The 14,244-nt window shown below is 38.0% G+C and overlaps 1 protein-coding gene and 1 pseudogene across 1 annotated transcript; one reads left to right on the plus strand and one right to left on the minus strand.

Annotated features, from left to right (window-relative positions):
- The first annotated feature begins 2,323 nt into the window (after positions 1-2,323).
- Positions 2,324-5,189, plus strand: LOC121779886 (annotated as a pseudogene).
- LOC121779887 lies at positions 5,082-9,960 on the minus strand. The gene is made up of 12 exons (XM_042177339.1): positions 9,809-9,960; positions 9,082-9,141; positions 8,955-9,008; positions 8,809-8,869; positions 8,564-8,640; positions 7,842-7,891; positions 7,649-7,731; positions 6,466-6,536; positions 6,231-6,387; positions 5,619-5,758; positions 5,445-5,546; positions 5,082-5,327 (listed from the first exon to the last, which is right to left on the minus strand). The coding sequence occupies exons 1-12, from the start codon at positions 9,845-9,847 to the stop codon at positions 5,256-5,258; spliced, it is 966 nt and encodes a 321-aa protein (XP_042033273.1). The 5' UTR covers positions 9,848-9,960; the 3' UTR covers positions 5,082-5,255.
- Between the last annotated feature and the right edge of the window lie 4,284 nt (positions 9,961-14,244).

Raw genomic sequence — 14,244 nt, forward strand, 5'->3', positions numbered from 1 at the left:
GGTGTTGTGTTAAGCAAGGGTGTATCCACCTAATCAGCATAGAAATCCCAGCCAACCTGAACCTGGTATCAATAATATTCTTCAACCCACTTCTACTGGTTAGTATAGTGTAGGTAAGGGTCGAATCCCACGGAGATGGACACGCTTGGGTAATTGTGGTGATAATCTGGAGGGGTTTGGTTAGCTACCACGCTTGGGTTGAGATTCTATCTAGACAGGAATTAAAGGTGGTACTCTACTGACTGGGTGGTGTGGAAGTGATTGACATGTAGTTGTGTACGTGACAGTGGGGGACACGATGTTTCAGGGATATGTGGAAAGTAGATAGTTACTATAAAAGGCTAAACAGAATATCAGAGAATAGGTGGTGGTTTGATGGCTGCACTGTCAGGTCGGTAGGGTACCAGCAAGAAAAGTAAAGGACAAAAGCAAAAAGTAACTAAAAAGCAAAAGTGGTCCCAAACTTGGATGTGGATGTTGTCTTCTTCAACAAGTATGCACAAAATCAAACAAACTCAGATTCCATGGATGACACTTACAGATTAACAACTTCACAATTCAGATCCACAAATTAACACTCTAAAATTCGAAGATCAATCGAGAATTACACTTACTGGGCGACATGAAAGGTGACAAAATTCACGTAAACTCGGATTTCACACTTAATCACTTCGGAAACTAAATCTAAACAACAAACTTAACTAACAATCTCAGATCGAGCAACTCCAAATGAAACCATGCTTTCAACACTTAGAAATTACCGCGACAACTAGATCTAGGCTACCTAGGCAGAACGAAACAAATTCAAACCGAAAGAGATGCATAAAAACAACTTCATTGCATAAAACGTTTGGATTCCAACAAAACACTTCAAAATATAACAAGTACTGAATATGCAACAGATCCAACTAAAGGAAAACAAGTAAAGATTAACTAGGAAAGCGAATAAAGATTGTTTTGCCACTCCGGGCGAAGAAACTGCTACGACTACGAAATGAACTGGCTGGAACGATGGAAGGCGATTCTCCGGTGGACTTATGGAATGTCACGACCGCATTTTCTAAGGATAGAAAACACGGTTGATCGCGACTAGGGGAGGATTAAAGAAGCGGGAAAGAAAGGGGAAAACACAAATCGACCATAGCTCGAAACAAATGGGAATAGCTCGAAATAAAATCAGAGTTTTGAACAAAATAGACTTGAGTCTTTTAAGATGCACAACGGAAGCAAATGAACGCGGTTCCATGTATGAAGACATGACCTCCGAGAGTCAAAATCTAACTGAATTAAATATCTTGTCTCAATAGCACTTCCTCCACCACTTCGCTGCTCAACCTGCACATTTAGAAATATATGCAGGGCTGAGTACAAAAGTACTCAGTGAACACATTGCCGAAAAATACAAATATACATTTAAAAATATTGTCAAGCCATCATCACAGTAACACTCGGGGGTTTTATTGAAAAGACCCGAGCTTACTAAAAATATTCACATTGGACTGCAGTCCCTTTTTCCTGTACTTTGCCATATCTGATCACATTGTGCCGTCGAGATGGTGTTCTCGCACGGTCACCTTCTTTGCCCATCATGTCAGAGGTTTCCATGTGCCGGGAAGGTGGCCACCTTCCACGGTCACCTTCTCTGCCGTTCACGGTCAGAGGATTCCCGTGTACACTAGTCCGAGCGGGGACACCACCCTCACTGGGACCCGAATTCGACTTATATATCATCATTCATAATTCACTTGGCCGTAGCCAACAGATAGGCATCATACACAAAACATTTATGGCAAGACAACATCTTTAAAAATCACGAACATGTCTTCGTGTTTTCATATAATACGATTTGTATTTTTAGTATAAGAAAGCTCACCTCGATCGCTTAGTTCTCTTAACTTGAATCTTTCGTTCCGACTTTACTTGCGAACGTACCGTTTTGAAAATATCACAATATATACTAATTAGACCTCAAGAAATTCTTAAACTTTAATTAGAATTAGAATGCATGCCCCTAATTACTCATGGCCCAAGAACTTAATTAGAATTCTTGGACAAGACTAAATTAATATCAGGCCAAGCTCCTTCGTAAATTAATTCCGTCCGGCTCAAGTGCTCTTCTCCATCTTTAATTTATTTCGGCCTAAAGATATGTTCAACTTGCAGCAACTTAAATCTCTCGGCCCAACAAAATAATTAAACAAGGCAGCCCACTATTCTCAATTTAATTAGATGACCATTTCCTTAATTTATTTATGGGCTCAAACCATTAAATTCAGGTAGCTTGCTCCTTAACAATCAAATCAGCCCAAGAGATAAAAGTAATCCCAGCACCATCCTTCAGCTAAAAGAGCCCAAATTCTTGTATTTGAAACCTACGGTCCAAATAAGTTCTTAGCCCAACTAGAATTAAATCCTCCTTGGCCCAATGCACATCTAAGATCAGCCCACTCCCCTTATTCCTTACTATCGGCATCTGTCTCTCTCAACATTCCTACTTTCATTCTCAAATTGAAAATCCCTAATTGAGAATTCCGTCTCCATTCCTCTTCTCTCTCTCCGGCGAATTCAGTGTCGCCTTTTTTCCAATCGCCGGCGCTCCATCGCCAGCGTCGCAGTGCCTCCTCGCCGGCTCCTTTCCCCCAACATTCATTCTCTAATTCAAACTGAAATCCCAAAATGTAGTGAGGGATCAGCGGCGCCTCCACTCTTCTTTTCTCACTCCTTCGTCGGCTTTCTCACCATCGAGCTCTCCCTCTCTTTCCTCCGATTTCGCGGCCCACGGCACCACCATCAGTCGCCATCTTCTTCGCAAGGCGACGCCGCCGTAGCAGCTTCACCATCACCGCCTCTCTCACGGTGTCAGGTTGGGGACCGGCGAGTAGCATCGCCGGCTTCTCCCATTCCCTCACAGCATCGGTCCCTTCGAGCTGCCTGGGGGTCGGTCACCGTCGGAGCTGCCGTATCATTGCCCCGTCTGTCAGGCTCGTCTGCCGCCTCCAGCGGCGTGCTGTGTAGCTGCTGCCCGGTTGGGGTCGCTGCTGTACCATGGAGTCCACGTAATTTTGGTGAAAATAATTTGCCGTATGAAGTGAAATAAAATTAGTTTTTTTTTACTTTAATGGTAGGAAATTTCATAAGTTCACCAAAACGACGTATTTTTGACATATTCTTCTTCGATATATTCCACAAATTAAACACAACCACCGATAATTAGGCCCTTTATTACTACTAAATATACTAGTAATTACGAATCATTAAGATATAATTAAATAAATTTTAATTCTAACTACAAATTACTAAACTCCCTCAATTTTTTTGCTAAACCCTCATTGATCCGATGGTAAAACCCTTAATAACCATTTATTATAATCACACCTCAAAGCAAGACAAGAGGACTTCCATCTTCTTTGTAATGCTTTACTTTCTTAGAGCATCCGCAATGGGGCGGACGATAGGCCGCCCGATACCTCGGGTGCGCCATCGTCCGCCCACTGTGGATGCACGGACGATGCCCGATGCATTATCCGCGCCCTATAGATCATCCGAGAACGATAGGGCATCGTCCGCCCATTGTGGGCGACGCGGACGATGCAACGCGTTTTCATTTTTTTATAATTATTTAAATATTCAAATAAAGAAAATGCTTATGGCGGCTTATAGGGCGCCCCACTGCAGGTGGAAGGGTATGGGGATAAAAATGCTGACGTGGCGGTGCATATGGCGGGCTTTAGGGCGTCCCTCAGGGCGCCCCATTGCTAATGCCCTTAATAAGCAGAAACAAAGTGGGAATCTCTTCATGCAGCTTTAATAAGCCATCCCTTTTCCCTTACACTCAACAATACTCTTTCTTAATCCCATATATTTAACCCATGCATCTCCTGTTTCTGCTATTTTTCCATTTTCTGCATAATTATATTTACAGACAATCCATGTCTTTGAGCCCTCCAAGAGCCAACGCCAACGATGCATCGTCCGAAAAACTCTACTGGTGTTACCAGTGTCATCAGACCGTGTCCGAATACCCATCCAGTACCGTCTGCCCCCGGTGCCACGGCCAATTTCTCTACGAAGTCGACTTGGCGAGGCCCCAACCCATTATTGAAATCACCGCATTCGATCCCTCACCGGAGGCACGAATTGTCGAAGCACTGGCCCTCATGATCGATCCTCACTCACTTACGGGCTAAACGCGACGTCATAGGGAGCCGGAAGAGGCAGGACACCGAAGCTGGTTCCGGAGGAGGCGTCGTTCGATTGATGAGGAGGGCGGTGACGATTGGGGTCCGGAAAGCGGGATTATAGCCCGGCCCAGAAACTGGATTGTTCTCCGGCCCACTGGCCGTATCCCTGCAAACAGAAACAGGCCGAGGGAAAGGCTAATCCCACAGGGAGCAGACCCTAGAAACTACTTCACCGGGCTGGGACTGCAAGGGCTCATCGAGGAGATAACTCAGAACGACAGGCCCGGCCTGCCACCAGCTCCATATTCAGCTATTGATGCTATTCCAACAATTAAAATTGCACACACATCTGGAGACAGACACGGAATGCCCAGTTTGCAGGGAAGAATTAGAAGTAGGGTTGGAAGCAAGACAGTTACCATGCAAACATATCTTTCATTCTGACTGCATTGTTTCATGGCTGAGGCTCCATAACTCTTGCCCAGTATGCTGTCATGAAGTCGAGATTCATAACCAAAGTTGTGAAGATGAATCCATCCAAGTTCATGTTGAAGATGGGAGGTGCCCACTGCTGAGGCGGCTGGCAGGCATGTGGCCGTTCCGCTCCAGATATCGGCCACTTCGCCCGCGTGGAGATGGGCCCAGACATCACCATGGTGAGAATTGAACTAAATTAAGAACGGACTGCAAAGAAAACTGTACAAATTGAACAGAAATAACATCAAACTGTCTCGATTCTACTGTCATGTAATTATTTTACTCTTACCTGTTTCAGCAGCTGAATCATGGAGGTGTAATATAATGTAGAGCACACAGCAAAGAGACACAGGTAGACTGTTATTTACCATGGTTCGGGTGTTCAAGATCAGCAGTGATGATGTATTATAGAAGGCATAGGGATTCAACAAGAAATTTGAAATTAAAAATTGTCATCATATATCTGATTATAGAATCATATCACTCAAGTCAAATTGCATACGAAAAAATGAAACCAAACATTTCTGTTCATAGTTCACCAGTTAGCTTTTCCTCTGATAATTTGTTTCTATGCATCTTCTATGAATGTGGACAACTTTACATTCTCTTCGGCTGATGATGAATACCAGCTTTGAAGCCTTCTGTATATGCTGTGTTCTTGAATATTATCTGCAGCAATTTGCATGAAATTACAAATCAATCGAACCACTTCGCGCTTGAAAGCTATCAGTGCATAAATTAGAGTTATATATATGTAACAGGAATCTGGGGAAATTTGACACTCACAGCAAGGTTCTTCAGCTCCATGCTAAGTTGTTTGCTTATATTGTTAGAAACAATAGTTGCAAGTTGCTCCCGATATTTCTCTGTGTTCTCGTCCTCCTTTATCTGTAGTGGAATATGCTTAGATGTCACAGACGTATCCCTTACTAACACATTCAGAAGATGATTTTTACTGACCTCTGACAGAACTATGGTTCTAGTCTTTTCCAGAATTTCTTCAACTAATTTATTAGGGTCAGCATAAGTGATCGACGTGTTCACCGGGCCAGATGGTTTCTCCTTTGTAGAAGTATTGGATGGTTTTGCAGGTTTTGCCCCTATGCAAAATTAAGAATTGGATATCAACTTTCATGCTTCATTCGCTATACACGGCCTTAAAGGAGAAGTGAGAAGAATAAGAAAAAAAGAATGAATGACAGAAACTCCCCTTGCGGATCTAAAAGGAAATTGTGCATCTAGTATTCAATCAAAGATCAACAGCTTCCCCTCAAAAAACACACTAACATTAACTCACTTCATAAATAAAAATAAAAATACCCCCTTATACAGTCAAACATATTAATCATTAGGCCTAACATATTTATCGTTAAGTGATTCTGTTAGTTATTCAAAAAGGTACTTGATATAAGCTGAGTCCGTGCATATTGCTAAGATGTGTACCAAATATATTAACCTGATCCATGATAGTGAAGTGTAAACCTTAGAACATAACCTGAGTACACAATTGTAAAAGGTTGAACTCATACAGCATATTTTAACCAAAAAGTAAAGATGCGGCAGAAAATATACCTGCGGCAATTACTGGTTGCTTATCTGAGGATGTGTGATTTTTCTCCAGACCTTTAGAAGATTCCTGTTTTACAAGAGGATCGGCTGAGACTGGTGCATCAGATGGGACAAGACCAGCTAGATCTGGAGGTTGATCCTTCCCTACAGTAGGGGTAGCCTGTGAAAACCGCCTCAAAGTTCAATATGAATAATAATAGTGAGAAAGTAAGCAAATGTCAAATTAACAAAATATTACCTCCAGATCAACATAGGCAGGGGTTTTTCCAATAGAATTCAGAAACTTGTCAAGATCATGGGCATTTAGAGCTGTTGAGCAGATAAAAAGTGTTAACAGACAAGATCTTGAGATCAAATGTTAAGGACTATCGAAGTTTTAGGCTGCAGATGCTATGACAGTGCTGTTGAACTATTATGGATAAGCACATTGAGGGAGACCGAAGCCTATGCTGGTAAATGTCTTATCTTTGTTCATTTCTTTATCTGTGTAGTTTTAAAAGGTATATATTACTTTCTAGTTCGAAGTATGCATGTTTTATTATCCTAAATATTCTATAGATTCAATAACGATAGATTAGTAGCAAATAATTCACTTTGATTACAGGATAGGCTCACTTATCCAGTACCAAAAAAGTCCTGCTGACAATCAAAATATGCAGAGGCATTAGAATTTTATTTACTACAATTTCCAAGCAGATTCCCAATCACCAACATAACTTCAGTTCCAGGAAAGTGGCAGGTCCCAGAATTCGAATCTAACATTTGCTTAGTAATTAGTACTCCTCCGTCCCATAGAAATAGGCCATTTGGGGTCGGCACGAGTTTTAATGTGCAATTGGTAAAGTAAGAGGGAAGGAGAAAAACTAGTTGAAATTGTGTAGTGGATGGTGGGGTCCATAAATGATAAAGGAAAAAGAAGGAGAAAAGGGTTTCCATAAATGCATATGGACTATTTGTATGGGACAGACGAAAAAAGGAAATATGTCTTATTTCTATGGGACGAAGGGAGTACTAATTTGTCTTTATTAAGTGTGGGAAATTTCAAAACAAACAATACATGTGTACTTTGGGCTAGAAAGCGAAATTACCTTTTTTATTATGGATTTTATTATTAGAAATACGCTGAAACTCATCTAGCATATCCTATTATACAAGCATTACATTCCAGTCGATAGATTTTTAATAAAAGTCCTCATTCCTACACCCCACATCACAAATTTGATTTTCAGCCTCTTCCTTGAACAATCAAAGACTCAATTCTCCAAATACTCCCCTATTATTTCCAGCAAAACACTCCATATACTGCATGCGTGAAAATTCTCTGGACAGTTCCTCTTTTGGTAATCCAGTTCTCAAACTCCAATGTGTACAAGCAAGAACCTTATTCAACTCAAAATAATATAAATATTATTATCACTTACCAATTGACATGTCATTTGACAACGGATGGAAGAAACAGCGTTCTTGACTTTTAAATCCTTTATCTAACAACAAGGAAACATTCCTTCACAAAAGCAAAAAGGAACTATTTCAATATGCAATTTCATATTCCAGAGAAATGCAGTAAGAACTTTTCATACATTGATGAGCCCAAAAAACCAAAATGAAATGTACCTTGCCGATTCATTCACAAGTGCAAAGGGTGTAACACAACCTAGGGGCACCTATTATAATAAAATAAATGCAAATAGATATAAGCCCATTTATCATTAGAATCAGTAAATGCATCAAGATATTTAGATGAATATCCTACTCAGCGACATAGCAAGAAAATGTATGCCCCTACTCCCTAGGGAAACTAAATTTTTTAAAAAAATAGATGTTATTTATTAAAAAGAATGTAATATCATAAAAATTATCACTTCAATGAAAAATCAATAGTTAAACATGACTACCTCACAAAATTTCTTTTCGATATAATTTTCTTGAAAACACTGCATGATAGCTAAATTTGGCACATTTCATATCTACTTTGGTGCAAACTTCCCCCTCCATTTACATAATAAGATATAGAATAGTTGATCACGACTTGATTTGCTCCCAAGTACGAACAGATATTCTCATACAAAAAATACTAAATGCTCATAATGAGTTCATACAAATCAAGCAAAACTTAGATAACCTTAATCAACCAGCAAATAGTAGTGTGAGCTAACAGAACTAGATTTAAGGATATTATTCCCATGGAAAAAAATACTAACAAAAAAAGAGTATACTTAATCAAGCTGTATTAACAACAAATCTATATTCACATAAAATATAGTGATAGTTAAAAAAATAAATCTCTCTATTCAAATAAGTCAGTTAATAACATCATTAATAAAAGACAGACATACGTGAAGAATCTCTGAAAGTGCCTCTTCTGGAGCCATTCTTACACCTCCTTTTCCCAGACCAAGTCTCTGAGACAGAACTGCGTGGTTCAAATTGAGAGTCCAACATGAATTAGTAAATTGACATTACAAAGTTCCTTATCTTCAGACACCAAACTTTATAGTTGAAGTCCTTCAGTGGAACATAACATAGCAGTGAGCCTATGAAAAACAGATGGATGATCAGTGGGAAAAAAAAGCATATATACCTTTCAGATCCACCTTTGTGTCCGCCAAAGCAGAAACGATATAGTATCTCTGTTTCTTGTCCTGATTATAACAGAGAGCAAACATTGAAGACTTTGATATAAATAAGTAAGAACGAAAAATCAAGCATTTATCATCACTGTCTCACCTTCAAGAACAAATTCTTGCTCAGTGCACCTTTCGCGTTCCCAACATATTTCGCCTGGTTCAAACAACAAGGTCACGTCAAATTAGAAAATTCGATAAACAAATGAATAGCTTCAACGGTCTGTTACCTGTGCTTCCACTGTCAATACAACCGGATGCTCAAACTGGGAGAAACCTATTTGAAGCTCCTGAAGATAAAGTAGCAAAGAGATTAAAAACTAAGCAGTAATTTTTTTTGACAAATAAGGATTGATGTATCTAATGGTAATGGGTGACTGGATCTAATAACATCACAAATTTCCTAACTTCAAAGCAGTATTTCCAGAATAGACGTAAATAATAACCCTGTGGATTATCTGCAGCTGTTTAATAGTCAATACACTGGCTAAATTAAACTAAAAACCTTACTACAGCAAATTCAAGTCTTACAAATTGTTCAGTTTCTGATAACCAACGTATTTTTCCATAAACTAACCTCCTTAAACTAATTTAGCACAATTAACATACGATTTAATTTCAATTAATTATCCAGTATCCTCAAGAGCACGTAAACTGGAATAATCAAATTAATCATCCAGCTCCACGGCTGCAGTTGATATAATTAATCAGCTCAAGTGAATTAATCCAAAGCTGATTCTACCGCGACGCTACATTTACTAAAAAGCATATAAACAAAATCAAGCTCCGTCCTCAAATTAACTTTATATTGCTGCGCGAGCATAAAAGCATACGAAACAAAAACAAAAATCCAATTCAATGTGAATATCGTCTGCATTAAAAACTGGCCAAAACACAAGTTTCGCCCCATTGCAATAATTGAAGAATGCGACCAATAATTGGAAGATAAAAATGAACCTGTAAACGAGTAAGGAGCTGCTCCTTCGTGATAGCCATCTCTCTTCCGATGAAGCGCCGGTTAAATTTTTCTTCAAGCGGCAGAGTGAAATTTGCTGTTGTATCCACTCCAAGAGAGGGCAAAATGTATTTCACTTTGTTTATATTATATGTTTCCAATAATACCCTCCACCAGAATAGAAATGTTTTAGCTTGAGATTAATTTTATCTTAAAACTTTATTAGTACTTCCTTCTTCCCTTAAATTTTGTCACATTTTGACCAGACCCTTTAAAAAATGTGATGGAAAGTGGATTGAAGAGGTTTTTACTTTTTAGTGGAATGTACGTCCTAATTTTATAGTATAATATATAATGTGAGTGAGAATGAGTTAGTAGAATATGTGTCCACTCCTAAAAATGGTAATTTACTAAAAAGTGAAATGTGGCAAATTTTGTGAGACGTATAAAAATAGAAATATGTGACAAATTATAAAATGCGGCACAAAGGAGTAATTTATAGTGTTTCATGTCTAAAATTTTAAGTGTATAAACCACTTGATGAAATTTGGAGGGAAGTGGAGTAAATGGCCGATGCTACTGGAAGGATTCCTCTTTGGATAATAGGTACTGTAACTGGTATTCTTGTGATCGGTTTAGTAGGCATTTTCTTTTATGGTTCATATTCCGGATTAGGTTCATCCTTGTATTAATCGTAAGGTTGGGAATCGGTTCGGTTCGGTTCTAACCGAACTGAAAAGTCGGTTAACCTACTCCCCAATTTTCCGAAAACAAAGAACCGGAACCGGAACCGAGAAGGAATCGGTTCGGTTCGGTTAGGAACCGATTTTACACGGTTCGGTTCGGTTCTAACCGATAGGAACCGAATTGGGAAAAAAAATTAACAAGTTGTTGCCGGGATTCGATCCCTAGTCAATGTGTGAGAAAAATGGCCAGCCTACCACTTGCGCTACAATGCTCTTTGTTTTTCTTATGTTTGTATAAATAATTATGTTTATATTTCGTATTATAAATTAAAAATAATGTTTTGAATAGGGAAATAATAAAAGAATTTTTGAGGGAAAATAAATAATAGAAATTGGAGACTTTTAATTTCGGTTCCCTCGGTTCTTTCGGGTATAATCGATCGGTTATCGGTTAACCGATAACCGATCATGGCTTCAAACGGGAACCGAAACCGAACCGATAACCGAATTTATCGGTTCGGTTATCGGTTAACCGACTAACGAATGACCGAATTCTCAGCCCTAATTAATCGGATGAATGGAGTGGTGACATGAAAGCGTAGAAACTCAATGGGATTCTCTTTTTTAGTTTGTCTGATTCGATGGGAAAAGGCCCGTTGGGTTCTTAAGAATCAGAGTCTTTTTTTGTCTAAATGACAAAGTGAAATTCTTTTGTCTACCAGTGTTTGTATTCCCAATTTCGAGTTTTCTTTAATTTTGTGGATGATTTATAGAAGAGAATTAATAACTTAATTTGAGCGACTGAGTGAGCGACGATGTATCCTCACTCTCCTCTTCTCCATTTTTTTTCCTTTTCAATTTTTATCACTTTCATTTATTTTTCTTTTTTCTAATTTCCATGGTTTACCAATGTAAATTCATGATTCACTGCTTTTCAACAGTACCCAGTATTTCCTCTCACTCATCCAATACCCAATTCCTCATCTTTTCTGTAAATATTGCTTCCTCTTAGTTTCAATTCGTATTTTTTTCTGGTTTTGTTCGAGAATAACAATGAGTAAATTTTAGAAACAAAATTGATTAAATTTTGACATCCACGTTCCTCCAATTTTTCTATTTTCCGAAGAGAGTGTTCGGGTCGAGAACAGAGAAATGTTTAAAGAAATTAAGAGAGGGAGGAAGAGTACCGCCAAAAAAACAAGGGAGAAATTACTGATGTTGGAAAATAATTGATGAGAAAGAAACAAGTTGAAATAATTAATCTTACTGGAATAAATCATAAATCATCTGGGTCTCACCGAAATTGAGATTACAAAAATCAAGAAGAAATAAATTGATTTTGAGAAGAATTCAAGTGTGGTGATTTGAGGAGAGAGAATCAATGAGGTCATTTTTTAAAAAATACAGTACTAAAAGTTTAACACAAAACAGTGTTAAATTTTTATTTTCTTTCCTAAAACAACATTATTTATGCGTTGATACAAAAAAATCATTTCATACGCGAAATGAATCAATTTTTTAGGCACATCTTGTCAAAATGCTGAAAACTGGAAACATTTTGATAAAAAGGAACTAAAATTATACTTCAATTTTTTCAATAAATCAAAGATATTATAAATAATTAAATACGAGTTCTATGGGGCTCTGCTGTTATTGGGCTTGTAATTCTATGATCCATAAAGCCAACTTTTTTAAAATTATACCAGATCCATAAAGCCCACTGTTATAATTACTGTATTAATTAGAAATCACTTTGGTTTTACATAATTTTCATAAATTATTTTTGTGACTACACTATTTTTCAATTTATACCAAAATAGAAACGACAAAATAGTTTTCCACGATGCCCTTAATCAGTTTGTCATTTTTTTGAATAATTTTTAATTATTGCAACGATTGATTGTATGTGTAAATGTTTATGTTTTCGATTATATCATAAAGTTTATTGGATTCATGATCTATGAAACTTAATGACGCAAGCGAATATCAATGTGTAGGATTAATCACGTACATAGCATATGGACAGTGTAATGTATATACTATAAACAAATAATTTCTCATTATTGGATCTAACTTATATGATCAATACCACGATGTTTTTGGATTATATTGCATAATATAGAAAAGAAAAAGTTATGTCATATGTCACAGTATTCAAGAGCGGCTTAGGTTCCCCAAAGACAAAGATCGACATGTGGTAATCACAAATTTAGACTCATATATATAGAAAACAATGGGATGTCTTATTTTGATGAATAGATTCTCCATATTGCACATGACATGTTTGCAAAACAAACTTCAAATAACAAGTTCATTGAGAAATGGTCGGACATAATGAAGAAGATTGTTGCCGGTGACAGAAGTGGTGCGACTGTCATCGCTCGCCAAGCATCTAAATAAGAATCGAAGTGATTTCCAACTATTTTCTAGATGAGTGGATTCTATGTTGCACATTATATGTTAATTTCAAACAATAAACTTCAAACAATTAGCTATACATTGTCTAGTGGATCGGGAAACATAATTCATGGGTTAAACACAATGGAAAAAGGTTGTTGTTAGTGTCAGAAGCGGAGGTGGTGCAACGGTTATTGCTGGCAATGGATCAGACAAAGAATGAAAGTGGACCATATCCCGAAGGATTAGAGTGTGATTTGTTATCGACCCAAAAGACTGAATTTAATGGAGTTTTTCGGTCCTCATAAATCAGCGGTGAAATCGATCTATCCCTATCTCCACATGAATATGTCATTATTTGTGGGTTATAATTACTCTCAAAAATCCAATTTCATAAACTTATCCAAATATTTCATACTAATATGTTATTCTTAATTACATTGGTGATAGCACCATCATTATCCATTTGAATATGGATACTATTGAGATGAAGTGTAGGGAGGGTAGAAACTATTTATCCTGCCAAATCTATCTACCTACTAGCAATTAATACAACACGATAAAAAAAATGGCCAATTTAATAGTGTTGGATGACCTGCAACAATTTTATATTTTTGTTTTAATTGAACATGACCAAGTACAATGTAAGGGAAAATAAAAGAAATGGAACCATGCACTTTAACCTTCTATAAAAAAATAGACAGCTCCATGTGCAAAATCGGCTTCGGATCAGATATTGACATTGGTCACACAAACTTCTTCGAAATCATGTGATCATGAAATAACTCTTGTGTCGTTTCTATCTTTTTATTTTCAAACCACAATAACCTCTAAATAATTAGCATATCTTAAATTAAATTTGATGGGGTACGGACTAAACAAGCCCAATAGCAGTGATGGCCCATCAGCCCAAAGACCAAGGAAGAGTATCAGTTCGGCATTACCAAAGAGTTCGGCCCTAGCCTACAGCTCGGTAAAAGCCGACCAATCAGTTCGGCATTACCAAAGAGTTCGGCCCCAGCCTACAGCTCGGTAAAAGCTGACCAATCAAGCTCTACTCTCAGATCGGCAAAAGCTGCTCGGCAATAGTTCAGCAGTTCGGTCTCAGTATTCGACCGAACTGGGAGATAGTGGACTCATGCAGAACCTCCACGACCTCCACTACACGATCTATTCAGTGGTGGACCCATGCAAGATCTCATGACCTCCACGACATCCACGATCTAATTAGTGATGATGTAAGCCACGACCTAGTTAGTGGTGATGCAAGCCACGATCTTAGTTCAATGTATAAATAGAACTTAGATCAGATAGGAAAGTTCTCTATAGATCAAATATCAAATAGCAAGTCTGTA

Source organism: Salvia splendens, chromosome 19 (genome assembly GCF_004379255.2).
Source record: "Salvia splendens isolate huo1 chromosome 19, SspV2, whole genome shotgun sequence".
Taxonomy (NCBI): domain Eukaryota; kingdom Viridiplantae; phylum Streptophyta; class Magnoliopsida; order Lamiales; family Lamiaceae; genus Salvia; species Salvia splendens.